Source organism: Puntigrus tetrazona, chromosome 13 (assembly GCF_018831695.1).
Source record: "Puntigrus tetrazona isolate hp1 chromosome 13, ASM1883169v1, whole genome shotgun sequence".
NCBI classification, from domain to species: Eukaryota; Metazoa; Chordata; class Actinopteri; order Cypriniformes; family Cyprinidae; genus Puntigrus; species Puntigrus tetrazona.
In genome coordinates, this window is record NC_056711.1 from 5,920,427 (window position 1) to 5,946,914 (window position 26,488).

The 26,488-nt window shown below is 37.6% G+C and overlaps 3 protein-coding genes and 1 long non-coding RNA gene across 4 annotated transcripts; 2 read left to right on the forward strand and 2 right to left on the reverse strand.

Annotated features, from left to right (window-relative positions):
- Positions 1–75: 75 nt before the first annotated feature.
- metap1 (methionyl aminopeptidase 1) lies at positions 76–6,251 on the reverse strand. The gene is given in 11 exon segments (XM_043254576.1): positions 76–520; positions 917–982; positions 1,069–1,212; positions 1,373–1,504; positions 1,935–1,960; positions 1,962–2,043; positions 2,046–2,070; positions 2,524–2,607; positions 2,869–2,960; positions 4,370–4,393; positions 6,178–6,251. Coding segments are annotated over 11 exon segments (897 nt in total). The 5' UTR covers positions 6,233–6,251; the 3' UTR covers positions 76–353.
- A 315-nt stretch (positions 6,252–6,566) lies between these two features.
- Positions 6,567–9,065, reverse strand: LOC122356110. The gene is made up of 2 exons (XR_006252283.1): positions 8,418–9,065; positions 6,567–6,605 (listed from the first exon to the last, which is right to left on the reverse strand). It is a non-coding gene; the product is annotated as an uncharacterized LOC122356110 (long non-coding RNA).
- A 705-nt stretch (positions 9,066–9,770) lies between these two features.
- On the forward strand, positions 9,771–15,158 carry lrit3b (leucine-rich repeat, immunoglobulin-like and transmembrane domains 3b). Its single transcript, XM_043254815.1, has 5 exons — positions 9,771–10,324; positions 10,579–11,033; positions 12,286–12,591; positions 13,353–13,415; positions 13,611–15,158. Exons 1-5 carry the CDS (start codon positions 10,200–10,202, stop codon positions 14,057–14,059), a joined length of 1,398 nt encoding a protein of 465 aa, XP_043110750.1. The 5' UTR covers positions 9,771–10,199; the 3' UTR covers positions 14,060–15,158.
- Positions 15,159–15,974: 816 nt separating this feature from the next.
- LOC122357047 (glutamyl aminopeptidase) lies at positions 15,975–26,476 on the forward strand. The gene is given in 21 exon segments (XM_043256229.1): positions 15,975–16,742; positions 16,745–16,961; positions 18,981–19,122; positions 19,346–19,477; positions 19,601–19,721; positions 20,339–20,493; positions 21,400–21,513; positions 21,633–21,767; positions 21,860–21,925; positions 22,025–22,090; positions 22,592–22,752; positions 23,325–23,404; positions 23,494–23,630; positions 23,809–23,864; positions 24,050–24,200; positions 24,396–24,469; positions 24,695–24,799; positions 24,884–25,057; positions 25,622–25,762; positions 25,844–25,925; positions 26,041–26,476. Coding segments are annotated over 21 exon segments (2,880 nt in total). The 5' UTR covers positions 15,975–16,327; the 3' UTR covers positions 26,197–26,476.
- Positions 26,477–26,488: the final 12 nt, after the last annotated feature.

Sequence of the window (26,488 nt, forward strand, 5' to 3'; positions counted from 1 at the left end):
ACAGCAGACCTCACACAGCCGACGCAGGCCTCTCAACACACAGAGGTGCGCACACGCATAAAACCACTCACACAGACACCTCTGCCGTTAAGACAGAGTGTGGCGGCACTGTAAACCAGGTTAAAGGCCAGCGCCTTTGAATTTACTCAGATCCAAGCTGATTAATGTGACTGTCAGGTGACACATTCAGAAGTTAACAAATCTCCATCTCTTGCCCAAATCCACTGTCACGGCTAACGTGGCCAATCATCTCCTGCCCAACAGAGAACCACTGTGTGATTGGCTGATTGGTGATATGGGGCGGAGCTGTTGTATCCTCCACTGCAGAATAGGGCTGATATGACCCCACCGTTCTACATTTGGGACAGGAAGTGAGCACGGCCATTATCCTCCAGGCGACGCGTGAGGATTTCGCAGCCTGTCTCTGTCACGAAGTGTGTGTGCTCAAACTGGGCTGAGCGTTTACCATCACGAGTGACTGCAGTCCAACCATCTGGCCATGTCTCATCCTGCCAGCCACCTGCACAGAGCAAACACTCTTAAATAAGCAACTGATTACAATAATTAATCACATCGCATCTCAGATTTTTACAGTCATAACGGTATCTCCTACAAGAATAAAACAAGTGTTGCAAATTGTGCAACTGTCAGATTGAGCAGTTTGCGCGCATGATAAACAGGAACACTGTGCATATATAACATCCTGCGATGTGACTATGGCAGATGCGTACATCACGATATCAATGCTGAAATGATCTATCATGCATCCCTATGAGCAAACCAATTACATATTTGAACGCATTAACTTTGACAGCCCTATTTTTTTATAATCCTTTTTTCTAAAAGAAAAGATAATTCTGAACAATAAGTGTGCACATAAAGAAAGATAAGGATATAATTGTGATTTGTCTCTTACCTTCACAGATCATGGGCTCAATGGTAAAGACATGACCAGGTTTCATCACTCCTACTGCTTTATTCTCTGTAGAAATACATAAAACAAGGATAGTTCAAGCGGTCCGCAGTTTTGATCGCGTCACAGTGTGCAATGCTTGTATCATTACTCACTGGCATAGTGCGGTACGTTTGGTGCCGTGTGGAACAGTTTGTGAATCCCGTGGCCACAGTAGCTCCGTACCACAGAGAAACCGTTAGCCTGCGCGTGTTTCTGGATGATGTTTCCCAGCTCACGATAGCGGATACCAGGCTTCACTAGACACAAGACAGAAACAAGCTTCTTCAGATCACAACACAGACATGTTGCAAGAGAAGGTCATAACATATCAGACAAACATTGGCCAATTCATGTGAAACTGGTATATAGGGACTGTTAAATTGTTAGTGTTGCGCTTTCATATGCTTTCATACTCACCAGAGTCGATGGCTTGCATAAGACATTCATAAGTGGTCTGAACCAATTTTTTGGCTCCCTCATCCACTTCACCCACAAAAAAGGTTTCGTTCAAATCTCCATGGTAGCCATTGTGGTAAACTGTTATGTCGACTGCAAGGAAAAGTTAAGTATGATTGGCCAAGTGAGCATGTGCCAATTAATTTACCTTAAGTCTGAAGATTTTTTTCTCCGTATGTTTTTAACACAAAATGATACGATTATGCTTTTAGCTCCTATTATGAGTAAAGTTCTCTGCATTTAACAGAAATCCATTCCACAGACTTTCACAATCAAAGAAAAAAAAAGCTGCAGATACCATCTGGCTCTGGATTTTGCCTTCAGTGTAAGGTCTGTTTAGTGTAAATTTGGCACCAAATGTAAATATAAGCTAATTTAAATATGAAGTAAAATGTCATTTTAGTGGGAGGTTGATTCTACTTTTTTTAAAACAGCCCTTGAATGCAAAAATCAGATCTCCCATTAAGTAAAGCAAGGAAGATGCATTCATATACTATATGTTCAAATGTATGTTGATACATACTGTTCAGTATGTCCCCCTCCTGGAGGACGGCGGTCAGGAATCCCATGACAGATGACTTCATTAACAGAGGTGCAGCAGGACTTGGGAAAGTTGTAGTAGTTCAGAGGTGAGGGTAGCAGGTCCTCGCTGTACATGCCTAAAATCAATAAATTGTTTGGCATTAGCATCAACATACAGGCTGCCCTACTCAAATGACAATGTAGAATTTACATTAAGGATTAAGGATACTGTCAAAAATAGCTGTCAACCAACTGTAAATAAATAAATATATATTTTATAATTTTTTTTCTCAGAAGGAAACTCTAGCATGAAGAATGATGTTTAAAGCAGTGGTTCTCAACCATAGGTCCACAAGATGTCTTAAAATTATTTAGATTTAGTAACATAACTGAAATGTTTAAAAATGCTAAAACAAAGATATAAACTGGTAACCTATTTACTAAAACAATTTGGACAAAGTGGGCCTTGGAGTCAATGCAAAACAATTTTAAATTTCACTAGGACAAAATGCATTTAAAACGTCCTGCTCTTATCAGACTACTGCCTTTTGGATAAGAAAAAGAAAAAAGGTGTGAATGTGAATTTTTACCAAATGCACAGCATGGTCAATCTCCTCTGTCGTCACTCCAGGTTTCACCATCATGGCAGCAATGTCGAGGACTCTCTGAGCCAGCTGAAGGAAACAAACACTGCCTTTATATTTATCAATTCAAATATCTTGTGTGCCTGTGCTCATGCCAGACTCGACAGGCTGCCATACATTTTGTGAATTCATCTGGGGTTCTCTTAACTAAAATCTGAAATTAGAAACTGCTGGCAGAACTAAATGTTCATACAGAGGCAGAAAATGGCTTTCACAACCAAAATTCATCCGTTCTCATATTGTCGCATTTCAGTTTTTATTGTTTATACGTATCGTATGATGTTGGTTTACCTTGCAGACAACTCTCATGCCCTCAATCTCTTCAGCATTGAGGATCTTAATCTGAGACGTCCCTTTCATGGTCTGCTCTGACTCTGACATTCCTGCAAGCAGTGATGAATTGGTGAATTGGTGAGCAGTAAAATACACAGATACCCATCTACCCACAAAAGCATCTTACTATCACTCAAATATATGGACTAGCTCTGCCTACTGACCTTCACCACAACAGAATCTCAACAGCACAGTCTCCAGTCAACTAATGAAGACGACACAACCACTTCTTACAGATATAAACACACACGCACGCACACGGTCGCTGATCCAGTGAGGTCTGGGACATGACAGTTTGGCAATGACGTAATCACGGACAGTTCCTGCTAGGGCTGGGCGATATGACACTATATATCACGTGGCAAAGAAGATAAAGAGTTAACTTACAGTACTGATCAAAGGCTTGGATAATTAAGATTTTTTATGGTATTGAATTAAGACTCACCATCGACATAAGAGACCTACCACAATTATATTAGAATATGTAATTTACTCTGGAGATGTATTTTTAGCAATCAATACTCTAGTCTTCAGTGTCACATGATAATTCAGAAATCATTATAATATGGTGATTTGCATCTTAAGAGACATTTCTTATTATTATCAATGTTGAAAACACTGAAAAACGTTTTTGCTGCTTTAAGCAGTAAATCATCATACACTACCACTGAAAAATCTGTTGAAATTTTAAGAAATTAATACATTTATTTAGCAAGGATTGCTAAATTTGTCACAGTTTCCTTTAAATTATAAGGTGGCACAACTGTTTTAAATATTGATAATACATTGATTTATTAGAACGATTTCCGAAGGATCACGTGACACTGAAGACTGGAGTAATCAAGCTAAAATTTCAGCTCAGGAATGAATTACATTTTATAATACAATTTCAATCTCTTATGATGCTGAAAATTCAGCTTTTACAGCACAGCAATGAGTACCGCTTTAAAATATATTCAAACAGATAACAGTTACGTATATAACATTTAACAATATTTCTTTTTTCCTGTACTAAATAAATGCAGCCTTGTTAAACATTCAAAACATCAAAATATCTTAATTATTCCAAACTTTTAGCCTGTAGTGTACCATTTGCCCCTAGGTGGATACATTTGCATTGCTATCAACCTGCACAACTGCTTTATTTAAATAAAATCTACAAAGGAATTCAAGCAATGCAAAAAGACAGTGCAGGATGTGCAAAAACTGAATCAATAAAAATAAAAATGTAACCATTCTCCATTGAATTTCCAGCAAATACAGCGATGGTCATATCACCCAGCTGATTAATGACATCAGCCATGCAGAAACAGACAGAGCCATGCTACTACACAGACACACTCTTGCTCACAAAAATACACTCATACACCCACTGCGGAACAAACTGCTCCCTGTAATACTGTTAGAACAAGAGGACATCACCGGCCGGACACACATGGGAAGCGGCGGGACTTCGTACCTGCCAACAACCCAACCTCTGCAGCTGCAGAGAGCGAGAGAAGAGCTTCAGACACACACTGCAGCAGCCCACCCCCCAACGCGCGCGCACACACACACACACACACACGGAGGTAAATGGAAACGTGTATAAGGTGACTTCAGGACCATCACACACACACACGCTCTCACAAAGAAGTCCTAAAGATAAGCACGCACTCCTGACCTAACCACTGGATGCTTTTGAAGACATTAGGCTTTTTCAATTCATCACTATTCTACTGTTTGAAAGCCGGGGCCTGGAGACTCAAGGATGAGCTAATAACAAAGGAATGAAAGGCTGTAACTACAGGAGCCTAATAGCAACTAATCACCACCATAATGGTTACTTACGGGAAGACTCTGCGGCATCCATTAATGAAGGACAAATAAGCATTTATTCACAAAACAGTGATTCATGAGAGATGTTTCTATACTAAAAAAAAGTGTGCAATCTCTCTTCAATACAAAGACATGTGTACTATCATGTGAAACATCCTTCCATCACGAGTGTCATTTACAGGGCCCCAAAAAGTATTGACATGAATGCATTTTACCTTCTCTAAGAACGTCACATTTCTCACAGTTCACAGACACACTAGCAGAATAACTAGCAGGTTAGTGATAATCTGTCTTGAAAATATATACATACACTAATGTTTAAAGTTTCTAGTCAGAAAGAAATGTATTATTTTATTCAGTAAACATGCATTAAATTAAAGTAAAATGACAAAGACATTTTTTGTGTTAGAGAAGATCTATAAAAAAAAAAGTTGCATCACTGTTTCCACAAAACGTAAGCATTACTGTTTTGAACATTGATCATAATAACACCACTTCTGAGGAATCATGTGACCATTATTAGTCAGTTTACGTTAAATATAAGCTAATAAAATTAGAAGAATCATTCTCGAGTTTCAATCGGGCAAAGTAAAAAAACATTTTAAACTAGCTAGAAGACTGATCAGCTATATTATTATTATTAATAATGAGAACATACAGAATACGGGTTGAAATACCTTCTGAATTCTCATGGGGGAGAAATATTTTTTAATCTAATCTAAATTTAAGACAGTTTTTTTGTTTTTACTACTTAAATATTTAATTTGCTTGATTCAGACAAGGGGAAAAAACGTATTCACAAACAAATTCTCAAACCTCCTGAAGTTAAATGAAGCTGATTAAATAGGACTCGTGAATCATACAGTAGGTGTGGATCATGTGTCCTTGCACTTTCTAGGGCCACATACAGTATATAACATCATATGAAACTTTTTATTAATGATGTGTATCCAACTAACTACCAAGTAAATAAAATAAGATGAAACAAACCATAAAGCGTTTTTCATAATCAAATGATTATAAGAGCATAAAAATACAAAAATGATGATGATGATAAATACTCATCAAACAAGATACCAAACAAAAACTGTAACTGTAAACAGAGGTTACATCTAGATGCACATTTACATAAACTGTGGTTAATCTGGTCCAAAGTGTGCTTCTGCAGCAAACGCTAGATCCACTTAAAAATCGAACGGCACTTCAGCTGATTAGATGGAGGCCATTAGTTTCAAAGCTTGTATGTCAGTGGGCCGTTCAAGGGTCAAAAGTTTAAACTTCACACAGGCCTAATAATGAACAGGGCAGTCTGTTAGAAAAGTGCAATGACTCGGCTAAAGGGCACGGAGCGAGAAAGCTAGTCCAGATGACAGAGGTTGACCCGAGTCTTGCAGTGCATCATTTACAGAACGAGGTCTAAATTACGTGTGAAGGGATTCGCGATCTTACCCAAAGGATGATCTGCATAGTCTGGTCTCTGGATGTTGCTAGAAACAAGCCGCATGGGAGTCTAAAAGAGTCGAAACTGGACGTTTGAATGCATACATTTGTTTTGTCATGTACTTAACGCACGTGCGCTGTAATTATCATGCTGTCATTGATCGTGCGCCCTTACCAGGGATAGTGGGGTCACAGAGTTACCAGTGTATCTGTACCCGGGCCAAGGGTCTGTGTTGATTTCTTTCTCCACACAGTTCTTTCCATCATCTTTTATTTTGTCCTCCTCTGCAAATGAAAAGCCAGATATTAACGATGGCATCATGCAAGGCGTGATTTGTAATCCACATACACGCTGAACCTTTACAAAGAGAAAACACACTACATACTTGCTTTTTGTGGAGCAGTTTATGGGTGGCCCAGCTGCCTTTGAAACATTCCTGAAAACATACAGAACTGCAGTTATTACTCACTTCTTAAAGAGCCCATAAAACGTAATGTCTGTTAGTGTACAAAATTACACTACTGTAAAACTAAAGTCAACAGCTGTAAAACAACAGGCAATAATTACATTAATAATGTTAGAAAGATTTCTATTTCAAATAAACACTGTTCTTTTGAACTTTTAATACGGAAACCTGAAAGCATGAGTTTCTACATAAAATATTAAGCAGCACAACCATTTCAACACTGATAATAGTAAATGTTTTTGAGCAGATCGGCATATTATAATGAGTGATCACGCGACACTGAAGTAACAACTACTGAAAATGTAGCTTTGCCATTACAGGAATAAATGCTATTTGAACATAATAAAAGAGAAAAGCGTTCTTTTTAATTATAATAACACTTCATTATATTAGTGTGTTTATTCTATTTTTGATCAAATACATGTAGCCTTGGTGACTAACAATAAGAGACCAATAAATGTGTAAATTCGTGACGTTTTAGCATCTACTAATATTTCATTTAAAATATAAAACTCTTTCCAAGAAACAGATAAAATATTTTGATTACAAGAGGTGATCTTGAAATAAATGCAAAAAAAAAAAAACCTCTACTTAACAGTAAGTGAGAAACAAGTGAACTAAACTAAACGGTTATTGGATATTTTACACAAAAAGACAGAAAACTTTTGATATGTCCACTTCCAACTTCCTATTGAAACAGAAAGTACATAAACTTGACATTTTATGGTATCGCACAGATAGCTCGCCCAAATTTAAAAATGTGCATATATAGCTTACTTTCATCTGTGGAGGATGAAACAGGATATTCTCAAGAATGTCAGGGGCTGAGCTGCACCGAACACAACTGACTTACAAATTTAAGTGTTCAGCGGAAGACAGACATTCATACTGGTTTAGAATTACATGGGAGTTACAGTGGCTCGTCTAATTAGGGCGAAAGTCTGAATCAAAAGGAATCGGTGGAAATGTCAAATCAGATATATTGGGCTTGGCAGCACCCTGTCATCATATCAGCCTATCTACCCGGCAAGCAAAACAGCAGATCTGCCCTGCAACAGGTGCTTGAGTCCAGGGAGGTGTCTCAAAACGTAATGAACTGTCTACCAAGACAGCATTTTTGAGCAAAATGTCTAATAAAACATAATGGTCAAAAACGCTGTCTATGTAGACGTTTCGGTTTTCTGGGCACTTCTAATTTTTGCCTCAAAACCCAGTGAGCTGCCAACCTAGACGGCATCTCTGACCATCATGGGCAAGTAACTCACAAAACACTTAAGATGCCTACAATGCGGTCTTGATAGGCAGTTAACTGGGGTTTGAAACACAGCCCAGGCTAGGAGTGACCAGCAAAATCATACGAGAATGAAAAGAGGTAGGGTTAGAGCTGCATTTTCTTACAGGATGCACCGATCACGTATGCATCCCTTTGTCCTAAATCTATAGAAAATAAATTAACTAAAGGTTTGATGTGATGATTTGACAACTGAGCGCGCGAGCCACGTTGAGCTGAAGTCATTTAAATCACGCTGAACGAAGAAACAGCTCGCAAATTACATTTGCGCTCCCGTGTTTAGGGTGAAACATCTGCCATCCAGAAAAATCATCACGCACAAAACTTTGACGTAAACGTCAAAGCTCAGAGTAAGGTTTAAAGTGCCTGTTTGTAACGTGAGGCAGCTAGCTAGCTAACGCTGAGCTCAGTCCCGTAGGCCGGCAGCGTGACATGAGCGACAAAACCCGAGAGCCTCGTTTGTTTATTGAAGCGAAGTGTCAGAGCTTCACCTGAGAGCAAAAGTATGAGCCTTGAATTCCGAGTTTGATGCAGGTGGGACACTGGAGCTTAGCTTCGCTGCGGCAGCCTTCCGTCTCGCACTCCCGTGTCTCCATCGCCGCCATGCTTCTGCTGCTGTCGGTCAGAGAGAGAGAGAGAGAGAGAGAGAGCACTGCTGTCTGCTGCTGCAGTCATCTGAGAGCAGAGGGAGGGACTCCGACACCACCTTGTGAATCATGGCAAGATGGAGTATTTATTTAATGTACCTTACTGTAGCCACAATTATCGCGCAGGCGGAATTGGAAAGTTAGTTCGACTATTTCTTCTGGGGAAACGAAAATAGTTCCACAAGAAGCCAAAGCGTCAAAGTAGTTACCAAGCAACGCACACCGGAAGCCGGAGTGGAGCTCTGTATGTAAGTGGATCGGATTCTTCGACTCTGTGATCACGCCGCCGCGGATCCACTCCGGGTTTTCACTTCCCCAGAGAGAAACCCAGCTCTGAGCTGAAACTTCTCCGTACAGGTGGATTTGACATGAACGAATCTTTCTGAATCACTTTAAGCCATTGTTTGTCGAAATTATTACTGTTTCTAAAGGGATCGAAACGGCGACTTCTGGTAAAAATGGTGTGTGTGTGTGTGTGTGTGTGTGTGTGTGTGTGTGCAAGGAAAACTCAAACATGACAGCTTACACAAAGCAATGGCAATTCGCAAATGATTTCACAAAAAACGCAATTTGTCATGTTATTTAGGCTGCAAGTAATAAAATATCATTAAATATCAGTGTTCTGTCATTTTTCTTGTTTGTTTTTTTTCAGGCAGGGTTTGGCAGTTTAGGAACATTACGATACATTTGAATTATGTATTTTGTGTATAATAGGCTACACAAACTATATTACAGATGTATAAGTTCTGATCAGTGCAATCTAAGTAGGCTGTATTATGCTAGATTATATTTTATAACACCATAGATTGTTCTTAGAGGCAAATTACATTGTCAGTGGGGTTTTTTTTATCAAATATGTATATTTGATTGGAAACCAAAATTCTTACCAATTTACATAAACGTAGAATTTTGGAAAAAGCAGCAATAAAGTAATTATACATATAATATGAAAAGGGTCACCAGCATGCACAGGTTTTGACTAATACAAAAGTTTGGGAATTCTGTCCGTTATGACAATGTCAGGTATTAAAAAATCATGTGATTTGACACACAGGTTTGAAACAAGCTTCAAACCACTGATTAGAAACTGATTAGAAGAATCATGTTTTGAAGCTTCATAAAGCAGACTTTCAACAGGGCCTGTCACTAGCTAATGTAAAGTTATACAAATTACAAATTCCACCTCCATTCGTAAAAGCAAATGCTACTATAATTAAATATATAATTATTAATTAATACAGTTCCAAACAAAGTATTAGATTTGCAAACTTGCTTTATGGAGTACGCAATTCCTTTGAAAGTTTGCTAAATCCAGTTTGCTACTGTCTCTGCGAGTTGTATAGGTATCAGCCATCCTGTTCTAGACACACATATTCTTTACATTTAATTAAATTAATATTCCACTATACCTCTGTTATTGTAATGCATCAGTAACGGGGCATGTGTCTCTTTACTACACTGACTAGGTGCTGATCTGCTCCTCACCACAGTAATCTCAACTAATCCTTTTAGTGTTCGTCTTAATCTACGGCAGTGTTTGGAAATGTCACAGTCCTGCTCAGGCAGAGAGTGGTACTTCTTTCGAGGGACAGTGGTGTGTGAGATGCTTTATGTGTCTGTGAAGCGATGCATCCACTTCTGTATGCAGACCTCTCTTTGTGTTTGGCTTTGGTGGTCTGTGCACAGAGTCCATCGTGTCCATCTCTGTGCACCTGTGTGCTCCATGATCGCAGCAATGCCAAGGGACTCAGGTACAGTCAAATGGGTATTTCTATAATCTTTTTTCGCCCAGTCAAGTCTGTGCTCCCGGCTTCTTCCATTCACACCCGCTCTCCTCTGCTCTCTTGGTGTAATTTAGTGGAGTCGCTATATTTGTAAGTTGTAGAGTTTTACCTGCACTGACACTTTATATGTTGACAGTACATTGTGGTCTATTTTTAAATGCTTTTTTAACGGTATATAACAATGCGAAGGGCATTAACCATTAAATTTGTGTTTCCTGTAGAACGGTGCTCTGTAAAAACCCAGCCTTGACCGCCATTCCAGTAGATCTACCAAGTGATGCAGTCAAGTTTCGTCTGGAGCGCACCTCTGTTTCCAGGATCTTCAGAGGTGCTTTCTCTGGCATGCCAGAACTGCTTTATTTGTGGCTTACATATAACTCCATCACTGTTCTGCATCCAAGGAGTTTCACAAACCTGTCTTTCCTTCATGAGTTACGATTGGACGGGAACCTCCTGTCCTCCTTCCCCTGGGAGGGACTCAGGGATGTGCCCCGCCTCCGGACACTTGGATTGCACAATAACCGCCTGGCACGAATCCCACCCCTGGCTGCACGTTACCTTATCAATGTGACTTACCTGGACCTCTCCAGCAACAGGCTGAGCACCCTGCCCAATGATCTGACTGCTCTCTGGCCGCTCAGTGACAGCTCGCAGACGCAGGGCTCAGTGGTTTTAGGTGAAACACCACACTGTAGATCAACTGTTAGGCTGTAGGATGATAACAAATGTATCTGCATACGGTACTGGCAACAATACGTGGGACTGTATATATACAGTGGGGTTCAAAGGTATATTAACTTAGACGTATATTTTGCAGTTAAAATCATTATTAGTATAGTACTTACAATTAATAATTAAACAATAAAAATTCAAAAAACATTTAGGGTTTCACTTTATTGTGATGGTCTCTTTAACACATTCTGTTAAGTTATTCTGTAAGTAATATTTCTTTTACATATCTACCAACTCACATTAGAGTGTTAGTAGAGTATTAGTAGACTAGTAGGGTTAGGGTTAGAATAAGTAAAATGTAGTAAAGTTACTTATAGTTTGTAGAATGTCTGTTGGGAGACCATCACAATAAAGAGTTAGCAGAAATTCATCTGACGGTCTACTAATATTCTAATGAGAGTTAGTCGACATGCGGGTGCAAAGTTACTTATTGTCAACAGAATGCTGAAAAGGGACCATCAAAATATAATGTTACCAATGTGTTGTATTAAATATTTCATTTAAAAAAATTTTTTTACGTTTTTTATTTATTTTACAGCATGTTTCTAGAATTTCCAATATCATAAAAGGGATAGTTCATCCAAAAATGAAAATTCTGTCATTATGTACTCATCCTCATGTCATTCCAAACCTGCCTGACTCTCTGTCTTCTGAACATGAAGATATAAAAAAAAAACCGTTGATAACTGGTTTCGGTGGTAACCGTCATCCATTGTGTGGACAAAAACACACTTTCATGTTCCAGAAAAGAAAGAAAGTCATATAGTTTGGTGGTAAAAACTATCCTTTTAAATTAAAATTGTAATCTCAGATTTTCTGTGTGGTTTCTGGAAAATGTTTTTAGCGCATAACAATCTAGTTACCCACCCTGATTGGCCCTCACACAACTACTAGACAAAATGTTCACACACATGCACACAGCCACTGCCAGCGAAACCAAATTAAGTCATTAATGTCTCATGGCAATTAAATATTTACCCAACCTGACTGGTACACACAGACACATAGGTGATATCTAAGTACGATCTGAGAGTCTTCAGCCTTTTGATAGCTCACTGCATTCCTCCAGTGGAAACCAAAGCCCTGTGCGCTGATTAGTCCAGTCATGCTGGAGAGAACAGGTTATGTAATCAGCGCACACCTCTTTATACCGAATGTGTCATCAAGCTCTCTCACCCATTTCATCCCATCCGCAGGTCTTCAGGACAACCCCTGGGTGTGTGACTGTAGACTTTCCACTTTGCTTGACATTAGTAAAGCCCCAGAAACTTCTCTGGTCCTGTTGGATCGATTCCTGACCTGTAGTGAACCGCCAGATCTCGCCGGAGTTCCCTTTCAGAGCGTGGAACTCACCCGCTGCCGCAGGCCCTACGTGGTGACCTCTGCCACCAAGATCACAGCTCTACTGGGCAGCAATGTCTTACTTCGCTGTAAAGCCACAGGACACCCAACCCCAACACTTATGTGGATCAAGTCTGCCATACCCAACCTTTATAAACAAGGTAATCTTATACACCCATGTGGCATATTTTCATTCACACCAGTGTTATTGTTAACTTAAATTCTTATTAAAACATTAGAAATGTTGTTTTGGCAAAGTGAATAAAGTATAATTAGAAGCATATAACTAAAACTAATTAAATAACAAGAGCACATAACAAAAATTACCAAGAGCAAAATTAAAACTCAAATTATAAAAAGAATATTCGGAATAAAAATAAATACTATTACTATTACTAATACTATTAGTAGTGTATAAATAATTGTTGTTAAATATAAATAAGGTATTCAAATATTTTTGTTCACTGAAGTACAGCTGAAATAAATAAAAAAATAAATATTAGAAAAATATTAGATAAAAAACCTTAAAAAATGTAGGTTGTTAAAAATAAGCTGAAATAATTATAAGCTAATTAAAAATAGATATATTAAATTATTTTAAAAACAATGAAAGCATGTATCAAATTACTATAGTTACAATAAAAACTAAAATAAAAAGCAAATTTAAATTCTTTAAAAAGTTACTGTATATAAGCAAAAAGCACTAATACACAATGTTGTTTCTTTCTGTATATATATCACATTTCTTATTTAAATAGAAAGAATTAAAGATTTTAAAATCCAATACCTTCTAAAAATCTTATTTTAATTGTTCAGTTAAACTTTTCACTGAATTGTTATGCTGATATGAATTACTGATTTACTGATTTCACTGATAATGTCAGAATTCTGGTCTCCAGTGTATATGTTCCTTTATTTCAAGGTTGTTGTAAGCAGATGCAAAGCAGCATGGACACTGAAAGATTGCCAAGAAAACTTTCTGGATGTAAGTTACGACTAGAACTTTGCACACTTAAAATAATCAACTTTTTAGTAGTTGTCGTGTACTTGGTTTTAAACCTTCGTGTTTAAATATTATCTTACAAAGCACACTGGTGCAACTGTTTTACAAGTTTATGAGCTATTAAACTGACTTAAGTGAGAGCGATCTTTATTCCTTTGATCACTTTACTGCCTGCAGATGTACAAGAGTCTCCACGTGTGGGAATCCGCTGGTCAGCAGTCAGTCTGAATGGAATATCGTATAGCGACGCAGGGGAGTACCGCTGCAGAGCACAAAACATGGCCGGGATATCAGAGGCCATTGTCAGTCTGAATGTGGTCGGGGTAATGGCTGAATATGCAGACTCCAAAAACTCTGACCAACAGCAAACAGCTGCAAAATCAAACAATACAAAGCGGAAACCCAACCAGAAGTCTAAGGTGATGCCTTCTTTGTTACCTCGAAACATGACTAGGCCGCTCTCGCCTCCAAAGAGAGTCATGAAAATCCCCAAAACCAGCAGAGACAAAATGAAAAGAGACCGGACAGCCGTACAGAAGCTGCCGCAGAGACGCTTTTTGATCGCTTCTGAAAATCCACTGCCAAGAAGACAAAAACCTCATGTGTCCATGTCGGTTCACACCTGACATATTCAAATTAAATATGTATAATTTCAGGAAGTTACTTTTTTCTTATAAATGACCGTAACCTTGAGTATATTTCCTCGGCTAAGAGGTTATTTTTTTTATTATTTACTCAGCTATGTCCACTGGATGGCAGCTCTGAGCTAAGGACGCTTCACCACTAAAGGAGCAAGTGAACTGAAATTGTACTTTTGAAAAGTGTCCAAATTGATGTTCCCTCACATGAACCGCTAGTCATATCAGTAGTCTCATAAAAGTCACATACAAGGCTTATAGATGACCTATTATCATCCATCCATATACCGACTGACAAAGGCTACATCAAGTATTAAAGAAAACGAATGCTTTATAAAAAGTACCTCTTTTGTAATGTGTGGCTGACCATTTATTCCTGATAGATCCAAGTGAACAGCAGCTGTTGAATAATTCAATTGAAGTTTATTTATACAGTGCTTTTTTATAATACAAATCATTGCAAAGCAGCTTTACAGGAAATTAAGTAAATTAATAAATTGCAGAAACATAATACATTTTAATAGCACACTGAATGTCACAGTAAAGGCCAAAAAAGGGACAAGATGATCATTTTGCTGACCTTATTTCTTATTTCTGCTAGGGCGTTAATAGTGAGTCAAAGAGAGTGATGAAATTCAGCGAGCGATTATTCATCTTGACAGCATGTAACAGCTTCTCATCTCTCTTTTATCATATTCCAAGATAACACATTTACAGTGCCATTGTTAACACTCCTTATTATTTTGCATTTACCAGAAATATTACGCACAAACTGATGATAACAAATGATTTATGATTATGATAACTAATATGTTGATGATAACTGATTTAACCAAGTCTTTCATATCTACCTTGCAGAACTCTTATAAAAAAAATCCTGATTTCTCCCTAAAATATTCCACCGTCATGATGAGAAAGTCTGCAGGGTGGAGTGATCAGCCCCAAAACACTAAGCGTAATTGCAATACTCAGTTTTTGTTATGGGTTTTTAAACTCATACCTGATAGTCATCACACTAAACGACAACATCTAGCTCAAATGACCAAAAATAATTGTCCAAATTTATACTTACACTGAAGTGGATTCAATAAAGACATGCATTATGTTAGTCTTGTAGTCTTTATGGTTCTGCTTTGATTTATATAGCTATGATGAAAAGGCAGGAAAAAAAAAAACATGTCATAGAAGCATATATTTATTTCTCATTTAGTTTTTGGGTGCTTTGTGTGTGTGTGCTTTGAAATGTGAAACGTGAAAAGTTATTTTAATTTTAATATATACACATTTTAATCTTATATGGTTGGATATAATGTAACATTATATTTTCAGCCCACTTCCCTCAATCAACTTGGTTTTTGGCCCTTCATACACTGAAGAAAAAACGTTATGCACCATGTATATAGAAATTTCCACTCAGGAATTGCTAGTAAATTTCACATATGATAACAAAGAAATGACAATAGACAAATTAAATTAAACATTACATTATGAAGCAGAAAGACACTACTCTAGAATAATTTATTTCATTTAAATAATATTTCACAGAGTAAAGATTTTGGCACCTCTATTCCAAAGCATTTACAAACTATTTCCTTGCTATATTTGTACTGATGTTTTTTAAATCAAAGCTCCCCTTATGTCTGACAAAACTTCTTTAGCCACTTAAACTGCAACAGTTTCGTAACATTCTCCAGATCTCTCCCATAAGCCCCTTCCTCTTCTCGTAATAACTCTTTTCATTTTTTACTCTGCTTTCCTATGCCTCCCTCCCCCACTCTTCTCTCTCTGATGCTTGTTTGTGATCATTCCTCTCTGACTGCTGATTAACATATTTTGATTTATGTTTAACTGAAGGGCGGTGCAAATTGAGCCCCTGTCCCCTATGTATCACCGCTGTCAGCGTGAGAACTTGCCACACTGCAGCTAAAGGATCACCTCCCGGCGTAGGCATTTTGACAACCGCGTGGCGGTGACCTTATAGAGATCAGAGCAGTTTTTTGAACTGTGTTGAAACTTAACTCCTGCTTTAACCTCTGTGCTTCCCACAGGCTGCCCTGCATGAGCGTGTGCGGGTCTGCATATGTCCACACGTTAGGGAATCCAGACACAGCTGTTTTCTCTCTTTGGAGGCAAAAGAAAGAGTAAGGATAAAAAGTGTGTGTGTGTGTTTGTGTATGTCACAGGGAGAGAGTGTTCTGACTTTCTGAACTTTGAGTGTTTGTACACATTCTGACTCTCGGAGTTCGTCGGCTCACCATGGAAAGCCTAGAGTTTGAAAAGAGGAAAAAGCGGTACCTTATCCGAGGCAAGCATGCTGCCATCATCTGCGCCGTCTTCATTGTGACAGGTGTTGCTGTGGGGCTCGGAGTTGGTTTGAGCCAGAAGACCTCCTCTTCCGAAGAGGAGCCCAAACCAACACCATTACCCACAACACCATTACCTACAACGACGCCAGATGACCGGGGCCCTTGTAAACCGTCCGACAACACAAATGGAGACTGGAAAAACTTCCGCTTACCTGCCTACGTGGTACCTTTCCATTATGACCTGCACCTGGAGCCCGACCTCGACACAGACATCTACACCGGGAGCGTGTCCATCCATCTGACCCTGGCTCAGCCCAGTCAGCACCTGTGGCTCCACATCCGAGAGACGTTTGTCACCGCCGTGCCCTCCTGAAGCGCAGCCTGCCGTCCGGCTTGACCGATGTCCAGGTGAAGGAATGCTTCGAGTACAAGCCGCAGGAGTATGTGGTGGTGGAGGCAGCCGAGCAGCTGAGCGCCACTGGCCCAGACGAGCACTATGTCCTCACTCTACACTTCCAGGGCTGGCTCAACGGCTCTCTGGTCGGTTTCTACAGGACCACGTATCAGCAGAATGAAGTCACCAAGTAAGAGTCAAGACATCTATATTGTACACTGTAAAAATGTTTTGTGAATTTAACGATAAAAATGCTGCAGTAAAAAGGTGTTAGGGTTAATGGTAAGTTTCCCTACTATATATGGCAAAAAACTGATTTGGGCATTATATCATTTTATCATATTATATTGTTTTTGGAAGTGAAAAAGACAGTATCATTTACAGTGAATAATTGTAAATTGAATTAAAAGCGTTAAATTTAAAATGTGATGTTTTGTTGAAATATAGTTATAGTTTATAGTTTTTTTCTTAACTGTTTTGTACATTAGGGTTGTATGTTACATCTAATGTTGTGTTTATTGCATTATCTCAGTGTTACCATGATGGTGTTTAGTGTCTGTGTAAATGACACTGTGCGCCTTCTATATATGTTAATATTTAAAAGCTGCTTGTGATGGGCTTTGGTTCGTCATGTGACTTTCTCATCACCACCTGCTTTTGGTGGTTATCAGTGTATTACAAGGGTACAAAACAGATTTCAGTACTTCAAAAGGTTGGTAGATTAACATTATATCAGTTGATTAAATTACGGTATTTTACTGTAAATTGTAGTTAAAACCGTAACACCTAAAATGTTGCTACTGATTTGATGCTCAAAAAAGATTTCTTAATGTCGAAAACTAAGTATTGAAAAGTTTGTGATGCTCAATACGTTTGTAGATATTATAAATGTCTTTAAAAGTTTTATTCTGTATGGATGCATTGAGTTTCAAAATATAGTTTGCACTGAAGTGGACGTCATTGGCTGGTAAGTTCTTTTGACGTAAGTTGTAAGCTCAGTAAAATCTGCAAAATTCAGGACAGATTTATGTTGTCATGACATGCAAAAAGTAGTTGGCATTTTGAAGGTCTAAATGAAATTTTGAGGATAAGAAAAGTATAATTTCCTCAATATAAAACTAGAAACAAATTCCACAACTGACCCATGCGCATAGTAATAAGTTACTGTTATTACATTATTTTACAACCCTGCCCAGTATTTAACAGATGACCTGATGAATCAGTCAGAACTGACTATCGCAAATGACCTTACCATATTACAACATGTCCCAGAAATGTCTTGCCTTAGTCTTTTTATCTCAGTATCAAACCATTACAGCTAAGCTCCTTGATTTCACAGGGAACAGATTACACAGGACAGGAATGTCTGAATGTAGCCCACAGTTTGAATAAGATGATCTGAGACCTTTGCTCCACAGAGAAATAAATTATAGTCTCTGAGGGAGATATCAAAATGGTGGAAAACACCAATGAGATTACAATGTTAAGCATTCAATGCTACGCTTCTATATTTATTTTCAGAGCTTAAGTATTAACAAGCTGTTCCCTTTTATTTCATTAAGTGCGACTGATTCTTATGCAACATACGAAAATGCAGTTCCTAGGGTGTAGTATGTTTGTGGATGTGGGATGCTAGCCATTGATGGGGCCATTATATATTACTTGATTTGGGATCGGTGTGAAAATTTTAACAAATGCGCTGAACTGACATGTACCCTCATTTCTTGGAACGAAAGCTGTGAGGTGCCAAGAATAAGAGATCTACATCTGCTAAAGCTTATTTATTCATGAAGTAACTGGTTTTAAGCCCCGTTACTGCTCTATTCTGATGCGTTTCAGGTTCAGATCTGAGGAAAACTAAACAAATCGCACAATATTATGTCATATAGAATTAACGAATGCAACTTTATTATCCAGTATGTATTACAAAACCTGTGACTCACAGCACATAGGAATAGAGTCTGTTTATTGACGTAATTGTAAAAACATTACATTATACTTTGTTTTAAAGCACTTGGGCAAAATTTCAGGGTTCACCAAAAATCAATTTTGCTGCACACGCATGTTACTGACAGTGAGTTTAATTTAGTTGTAATCAAACTTGATTAGATGTTAATGAAAATGTGGTTGGACTTTCCCCACATGAGGTTTCTGAGGTAAAAGTAAACCACTAGTTGAGTTTTATGGACCCCTCTCTGATCTTTTACAGGAAAATCGCTGCAACAGACCATGAACCCACAGATGCTCGTAAATCTTTTCCCTGTTTTGATGAGCCCAACAAAAAGGCCACCTACACGATCTCCATCACCCATGACAGTGCTTATGAAGCGCTGTCCAACATGCCTGTAGAGGTACGTTCGCTTGCTATTTGAGCCTTCAAAACAATTGTTGAAGGTTTCAAAGTGTAGTTTAAACTTGTAAACCAAGTCATGAACCATCAGTCTTCTTGTATGTAATGTGTTAAGTGTGGTTTTTACTGGCAGCTGTGGGAAATGAGGTCTTGTTGCATTTATATGCTTGCTTTCTATTCAGTTTATAGATATTAAGTATAACTCCTAAAACTCTCTTTCACAGAGCATAGAAAAAGTGTCGGATCAAAAGATAAAAACATCCTTTAAAAAGTCAGTAAGGATGAGTACCTATCTGGTATGTTTTGCGGTTCACCAGTTCCACTATGTGGAGCGGACCTCGAAAAGAAATGTACCAGTAAGCGCTTTTGTCATTGTTTTTTTCTACTGAATCCATAATTTGCTGAAATAGTTCTTGACAATCAGCATCATGAAGCCTCTACGGATTTTCATTATTCATCTGTTCTCTCCCTCCTGACAGCTGCGGATCTATGCTCAGCCTTTGCAGATCTCAACCGCTGAATATGCTGCAAATGTCACCAAGATTATATTTGATTACTTTGAGGAGTATTTTGACATGGAATATTCCATAGAGAAACTTGGTAAATTATCACACACACATTTTTATTAAAATATTTTTTTTCATTACATATTTATGTATTTACCTTGAAAATATATGAAAAAATATTTTTTAAATGTTTAATATGTGTGTCTTCATACATGTGAGGTGTAAAGAAAATATAATGTTTTAAACTATATATATATATATACAGTATATATATATATATATATATATATATATATATATATATATATATATATATATATATATATATATGTGTGTGTGTGTGTATGTATATATGTATATATGTATATGTATATATATATGTATGTGTATGTATTTATATACACACACACACACACACACACACACATATATATATATATATATATATATATATATATATATATATATATATATATATATATATATATATATATATATAAACATTATATTTTCTTTACTGTTTATATTTTCTTATATCTGTTTTGTGGACATTTTTCATTGACCCTTAACCAGCTGTACAAATCATGATCTTATAAAACCGACACAGATTTATGATTTCTATCATATCTTATCAACTGATTCATATCTTGTCTGTCTATGCAATGATTATTGTGACAAAAGAACATAGGATGTATTCTGTCTGTGTTGCAGATAAGATAGCGATCCCAGACTTTGGGACAGGAGCGATGGAGAACTGGGGCTTGATCACTTACAGAGAAACCAACCTGCTGTTCGATGAGAACGAATCCTCCTCGGTCAACAAGCAGCGAGTGGCCAGTGTCATTGCGCACGAGCTTGTTCACCAGGTTACTAACCCTATCACATATCTGATTAGTGAAGTTATGACTAGTTTTATCTCCTGTAGCTACTATATCCAGACTGCAGCTTAGATATAATTCATAGCACAGAGTAGGGCTTAAAAGCACACTACGAGGGCTCTGTCCAGGACACTACGCAGAGCAAGGGCACTCAAGTATACAGTACATCATCCATCATACGTCAGATACAAAATGGCAGAACACCCTGTGCTGAGCATGTATTTCATTTTACTGTTTCCTGTAACTGCATTTTCAATCAAAGAGGGTGAATTTATCAGATCCAGTAACAAGGCCGACAGAGGAAAATATGATTACCATAAAGATTATTATCAAACAGTTACATATTACACTCTCTCGCAAGCATCCGATACAGGGATGTTTTTTTGGGATAATGACTGCAGTAACATTGTACACTGATAAGATTATCTTTTTAGGGCTATAGGTCCAAGGTTGTTGGACACAGTTTAAATAAAAAAAAAAAAAAACAATCCGAAGTTACACAGGGCTAAAAATATTATACGATGATATAACAGAACTGTAGAAAACTTTTATAGATGATCTAAAATCATGATGTAATTAGGTAATTTGTAACTGCTTTCCTTGTAAAGTCATTCACTCAGAGCAAAGTATTTGCTGCTGATGCTGCCAACCTTGGTTTCATAGTTCATGTATTGAATACTTTTATTTTTTTATGTATGGTCTTATGACAGCGCTACAAACGTCTGACAAAATGTCCTTTAAAAAATACATTTGTTCAAGATGTACAAATGACTTTTTCCTAGAATGAACACATTTTATAAAAGGAACAGTATAGCAGAACAGTATATAGGGCTGAATGAGCATGAGGTATTTGGGGTCTACCGTTTAAAGAACTGTTTTGTCTTTAATTTGCAGTGGTTTGGAAATATTGTGACTATGGACTGGTGGGACGACCTGTGGTTGAACGAGGGCTTTGCCAGCTTTTTTGAGTATGTGGGAGTGGAAGAAGCTGAGCCTGACTGGGGAATGGTGAGCACATGCCTGAATCCTTCAAATAGTTTCCTAAATAGGCAATATCTCGCTCAAACCATTCGGTTGCATTGAACCTGGATGTCATGTTTACGCCAGTTGATCTTGTGTGCTTTTAGCGGGACGTCATGCTTATCAATGATGTATTTCCTGTCATGGTTGATGACGCTCTTCTCTCGTCTCATCCTATTATCGTGGATGTGTCCAGTCCTGCTGAGATCACATCTGTGTTTGATGCAATCTCATATAACAAGGTATGGTTAAGGCAGTGATGCTTAACCTAGAGCTGTTAATCTGTTAACTCTATTGGCTATGAATTGATAACTGTGATGTCGTTCTATTGTAGGGTGCTTCTATTTTACGAATGCTGGAGGATTTGCTTGGCCGTGAAACATTTAGGGATGGATGTCGAGTAAGGCGCCTTGCTTTTTACATGTAATACTCCTAATATATATATATATATATCAAACGTGATGCTGTGAAAATAACACCCCTTTCTTTTTCACCACAGCGATATTTAAAAAGGTACCCATTCCAGAATGCAAAGACTGCAGACTTTTGGCAAGCCTTGGCTGATGTAAATATCTTTTATCAACCGTGTATTTGCATTTTAGCGTTTTGTCCAGATTTTCTTATTAACTAAAATTATTATTTTTTAAATTATTAAAGCTGAATTTTCAGCATAATTTTTCATGTCTCAGAAATCATTCTGATATGCTGATTTGGTGCTCAGTTGTAAGTTATTAATGCCGTTCAATTAATAAGGGTTTTTATTATTATCAATGTTGAAAACATTGTATTACAGTTTTAGAGAATTTTTTTGCAACATTATACTTTTAATTTCACTCTCTACTTCCTTGCTGAGTAAAAGTATCAGTTCCTTTTTTTATTAATTAATCGTATGACCCCAAAGTTTAAACAATATTGTATCGTGCTTTACAAAAAATATTTTACAGTATTCCTCTTTTTACTGTTACGTAATTAAATAAATATAGCCTTTGTGAGCACAAGAGATTGCTTTTAAAAACTTAAACATTCTAAATTTTGACTGCTAATACCCATCTCTCTCGGCTCATAGGAGAGCGGGGTAGCTGTGGCAGACATCATGGACACATGGACCAAGCAGATGGGTTATCCTGTGCTGACTCTGACCAACACAGACACTGAAGCTAAACTCACCCAGACCAGGTTTCTTCTGGACCCCAATGCTGACCCCAGCCAGCCCAGCACTCCATTGGGGTGAGCCTGATTGTGTCACGCAATAAAAATGAAAATAAAATAGAAATAGAAATTTTACCATGAACCAAATATGCCTAACATTTTTCAAAAATCTCACCCTAGATCACAAAACCAGTAATAAGGGCCATTATCTTAAACTGAGATTTATACGTCATTTGAAAGCTAAATAAATCCGCTTTCCATTCATGTGTAGTTTGTTAGGACAATATTTGGCCTTGAATAATATCCTAATGGAACACGATCTTTATGAATGTTATGGCATAAAATGGCATGAATGGCATAAAAGAAAAATCAATCATTCTGACCAATACATTGTTTTATCAAATGCGCAGCCTTTGACGTCAAGTACCAAACATCTGAAAAAGTACTTCTGTCCTCCTTTTAAAATGTAGATAAGTAGATTTGCTTTCTAAATTCATTCTAGTCATATGGTTGGTTTGATCACAAGTATCAGTGAGCATGATCACAAATAATAATTCCTCTGATCATTCTTCACAGGAAGGAGCAATGATAATGAACTGACCTCTGATTTGCATTTAGTTCACTCAGATATTTTAACTCTTGACCCACAGCTACAAATGGACCATTCCTGTGAAATGGAGAACACTTGACTCCAAAAACGCCTCTTTCCAGTTTGACAAGGGAGAAACAGGTGAACAAGATGCTCAGAGTTTTTTTAAACATTTTTTGCATTGAGGAAAAGGTTGTTTTAATTGAGTTATTCTGCTTGTGTTTAATTAGAGGCAGTAATTGTAGGATACTCTCCTGCTACCGATGGTCTCATCAAAGTCAACAAAGACCACATGGGCTTTTACCGAGTAAATCATTATGAACATGTGTGGAGCGCTATTGCTGAGCAACTGTCTCTAAATCATCAGGTATTATTATTGTCAGAACTGTCAGAACTATTGCTCATTGCAATGATAATGACCAGATCAATTGACCAATCACGAATTAATATTTATTAAATGTAGTCTCTTTTTTCTAAACAGGATCAAGTATCGCAAAGAGCAGTGTAATAAAACATAATAACCCACATAATACTTATCTTTTTAGGTGTATGATGCAACTGACCGAAGCAGCTACATTGATGATGTATTTGCATTTGGACGGTGAGTTAGTACAAACATCCTCCAGCTGCAGAAAGCTTATGCTTTCAATCTTGACTTGATGACAGGCACAAAAGTAAATTTGGCTTTTTTTTCATAGCACAGCTTTTTTTGGTTATAGCAAAGGTCAAAAGAATAAGGATAATGGCGTCATGCTTAAATTGCTGTCTTTTGTTTTGCATTAACAGCGCAGATATTGTCAACTATGGGCATGCCTTCAACTTAACTAGATATCTGGCCAATGAAACCGAGTATATCGTGTGGGATAGAGTATCTACTTCTGTCTCCTATGTGAGAGAGATGCTGGCTGATGATACAGTGCTGTACCCCAAATTTCAGGTTGGATCCCAAATTATTTAATAAACCCTCCATACCATGCAAAATCCATTTTATGAAAAATCATATACAATGTTAAAATTTAATATTATTCAAAATGTGGATTTTATAGCTGATATTCTTTATATAAATGTTGGCCAGAAGTCCCTATTTGGTATTTTTGTTACTCAAATGGTTTCACACCATATCTCTGTTTAGAAACTCTTCCGTGACCATGTGCAGAAGATATCCAAAGAGCTTGGGTGGAATGATGAGGGGACGCAAACAGAGCGGTGAGAATTTCTTTTTGGATGAAATAACTTAAAAAAGCTTTCCTACAGCAGGCCAAGGACACATTCTTGATTTTATCGTTCCTGTAAAACCAGATACCTCCGTTTTATAATGTTGTTGACTAGTTTGCACGTGTGTGCCAGCTGAAAAAAATTCTGTTTAATTAAAAAAAGTTGATTGAAATTTATACTGTAAAATTTTGATTTCTTTTTGTTTTTCATGTACAGGCTGCTGAGAGAGACAGTTTTGGGCCTTGCATGTCAGATGGGCGACCAGGAGGCTCTCGACCAAGCCTTTGACGTTTTCAGTAAATGGATTGACGGAACAATTAGGTAACTACAGTCATACATAAAAAGCTCCAGCGGTCCAATCAGAACGTGTGTGTTAAAGAGGCTTTTTATCTGACTGGGGAGCAGCAGTGTGCCTGTCAATCTACGGTTGCTGGTGTACCGATACGGCATGAAGAAGTCAGGATCAGTCCACAGCTGGGAAATCATGTTCCGCAAGTATATCTCTGCCACTCTTGCTCAGGAGAAAGACAAGCTGCTCTACGGCCTGGCTTCTGTAGAAGATATCACTCTTCTTCATAGGTAAACTACCTCCTCCCAGTTCAGTCTCTATTTTTTTCTAAATGCGTGTGAGTGATTCATCCATGTATTTGATTGTTTTGTTCTTTTGACCTTGTAACGTTTAATCAAATGTCTTTCGGTGAAAATGACAGACTTTGCCAGATTTGTCCGATCATTAAAACACATAAATCCATAATTGATGGCAAGCTCAGATTATCAAAATCCAATCAACAACATGGATAAAACCAAGTTTCCCCATCCATCTTTTTTTCTGCATGATATAGAGTTTTTTTTTTTTTGTTAATTCATTATTCTCAGATATGCTTCATGAGACAAAAGAAAAGACTCATCTATAGAGACTGATCATGCTCTCACTCACAAGAACACTTGACTTATTTAGCCGTATTATTTGCAAATGTATAAAAATACAACACAAATTTGAGATTTAGCATGCTTACGTTCTTCTTTGTAGTTGCTTTGGATAAAAGGGTCTGCAAAATGGTCTGCATAAGCACTTTGACTTCTTTGTGGAAGCAAACTATCGCTCAATAATTCATTTATTCAAATGTCTTGCTTTTGTAACAGGTTGCTTGAAGCTGCTAAAAATGAAAGCATTGTGAGGAGTCAAGATGTTTTTACTTTAGTGCAGTATGTATCTCGAAACCCATATGGCAAAACCATGGCCTGGGAGTGGGTCACGCTCAACTGGGATTACCTAGTGAACAGGTTAGTTCATCTAACAGCTGAAAGAGATCAGCCTTCCCTTTGAGAATAACAGTGGTATTTATGATGTCATGTCTGTTTTAGATATACCATTAATGACAGAAACTTGGGCCGCCTGCCCTCCAGAATAACTAGTTCATACAACACCGATATGCAGCTTTGGAAGGTAAGAAGCAAAGGCTGTTTTCAGATCTTGCTTTTGCCTTTAAATTGACTTTTTTGTGTACAATGTTTTAACTTTTATCTGCCTTATCAAGCAAAAAACGTTGGTTTCTTTTCAGATGGAGCACTTTTTTGCACTTCATCCGAATGCAGGAGCAGGTGAGATGCCCAGAAAGCAGGCAGTAGAGACTGTGAAGAACAATATTGAATGGATGAAACGGAACCTGGATGAGATCCGGTTCTGGCTGGATAACAACACGGTGCTGGAGAACTAGTGTTGTAATGGGCAGGCATCAGAACTATTTTTCCACCGCTGACTAAATTTGTTTTCACAAGTCAATGAAGTGCTCAGGGCAGTTTGAAAAAAAATGTTTTTGGTTAAGAGCCACAATTAAAAACACTCTATAAAAAGATTCTTTTAGCATGACAGCTGAATAAACGTATATTTTCCTTGGAGCTAGGCATTATTTTATTTAATGTGTTCATTACACAATATATTAATTATTTGTAAAATGTGTAAATGTGAAATAAATGTTATAAAGAATGCTTACATTCCTTACACGTCTT

Excerpts from the sequence above, each read along its gene's own strand:
- lrit3b (XM_043254815.1), top strand. The coding sequence starts at position 10,200 with ATGCATCCACTTCTGTATGCAGACCTCTCTTTGTGTTTGGCTTTGGTG. Across the intron at positions 12,592-13,352 it reads ACCCAACCTTTATAAACAAG|GTTGTTGTAAGCAGATGCAA; the intron begins GTAATCTTATAC and ends CTTTATTTCAAG. Across the intron at positions 13,416-13,610 it reads GCCAAGAAAACTTTCTGGAT|ATGTACAAGAGTCTCCACGT; the intron begins GTAAGTTACGAC and ends TACTGCCTGCAG.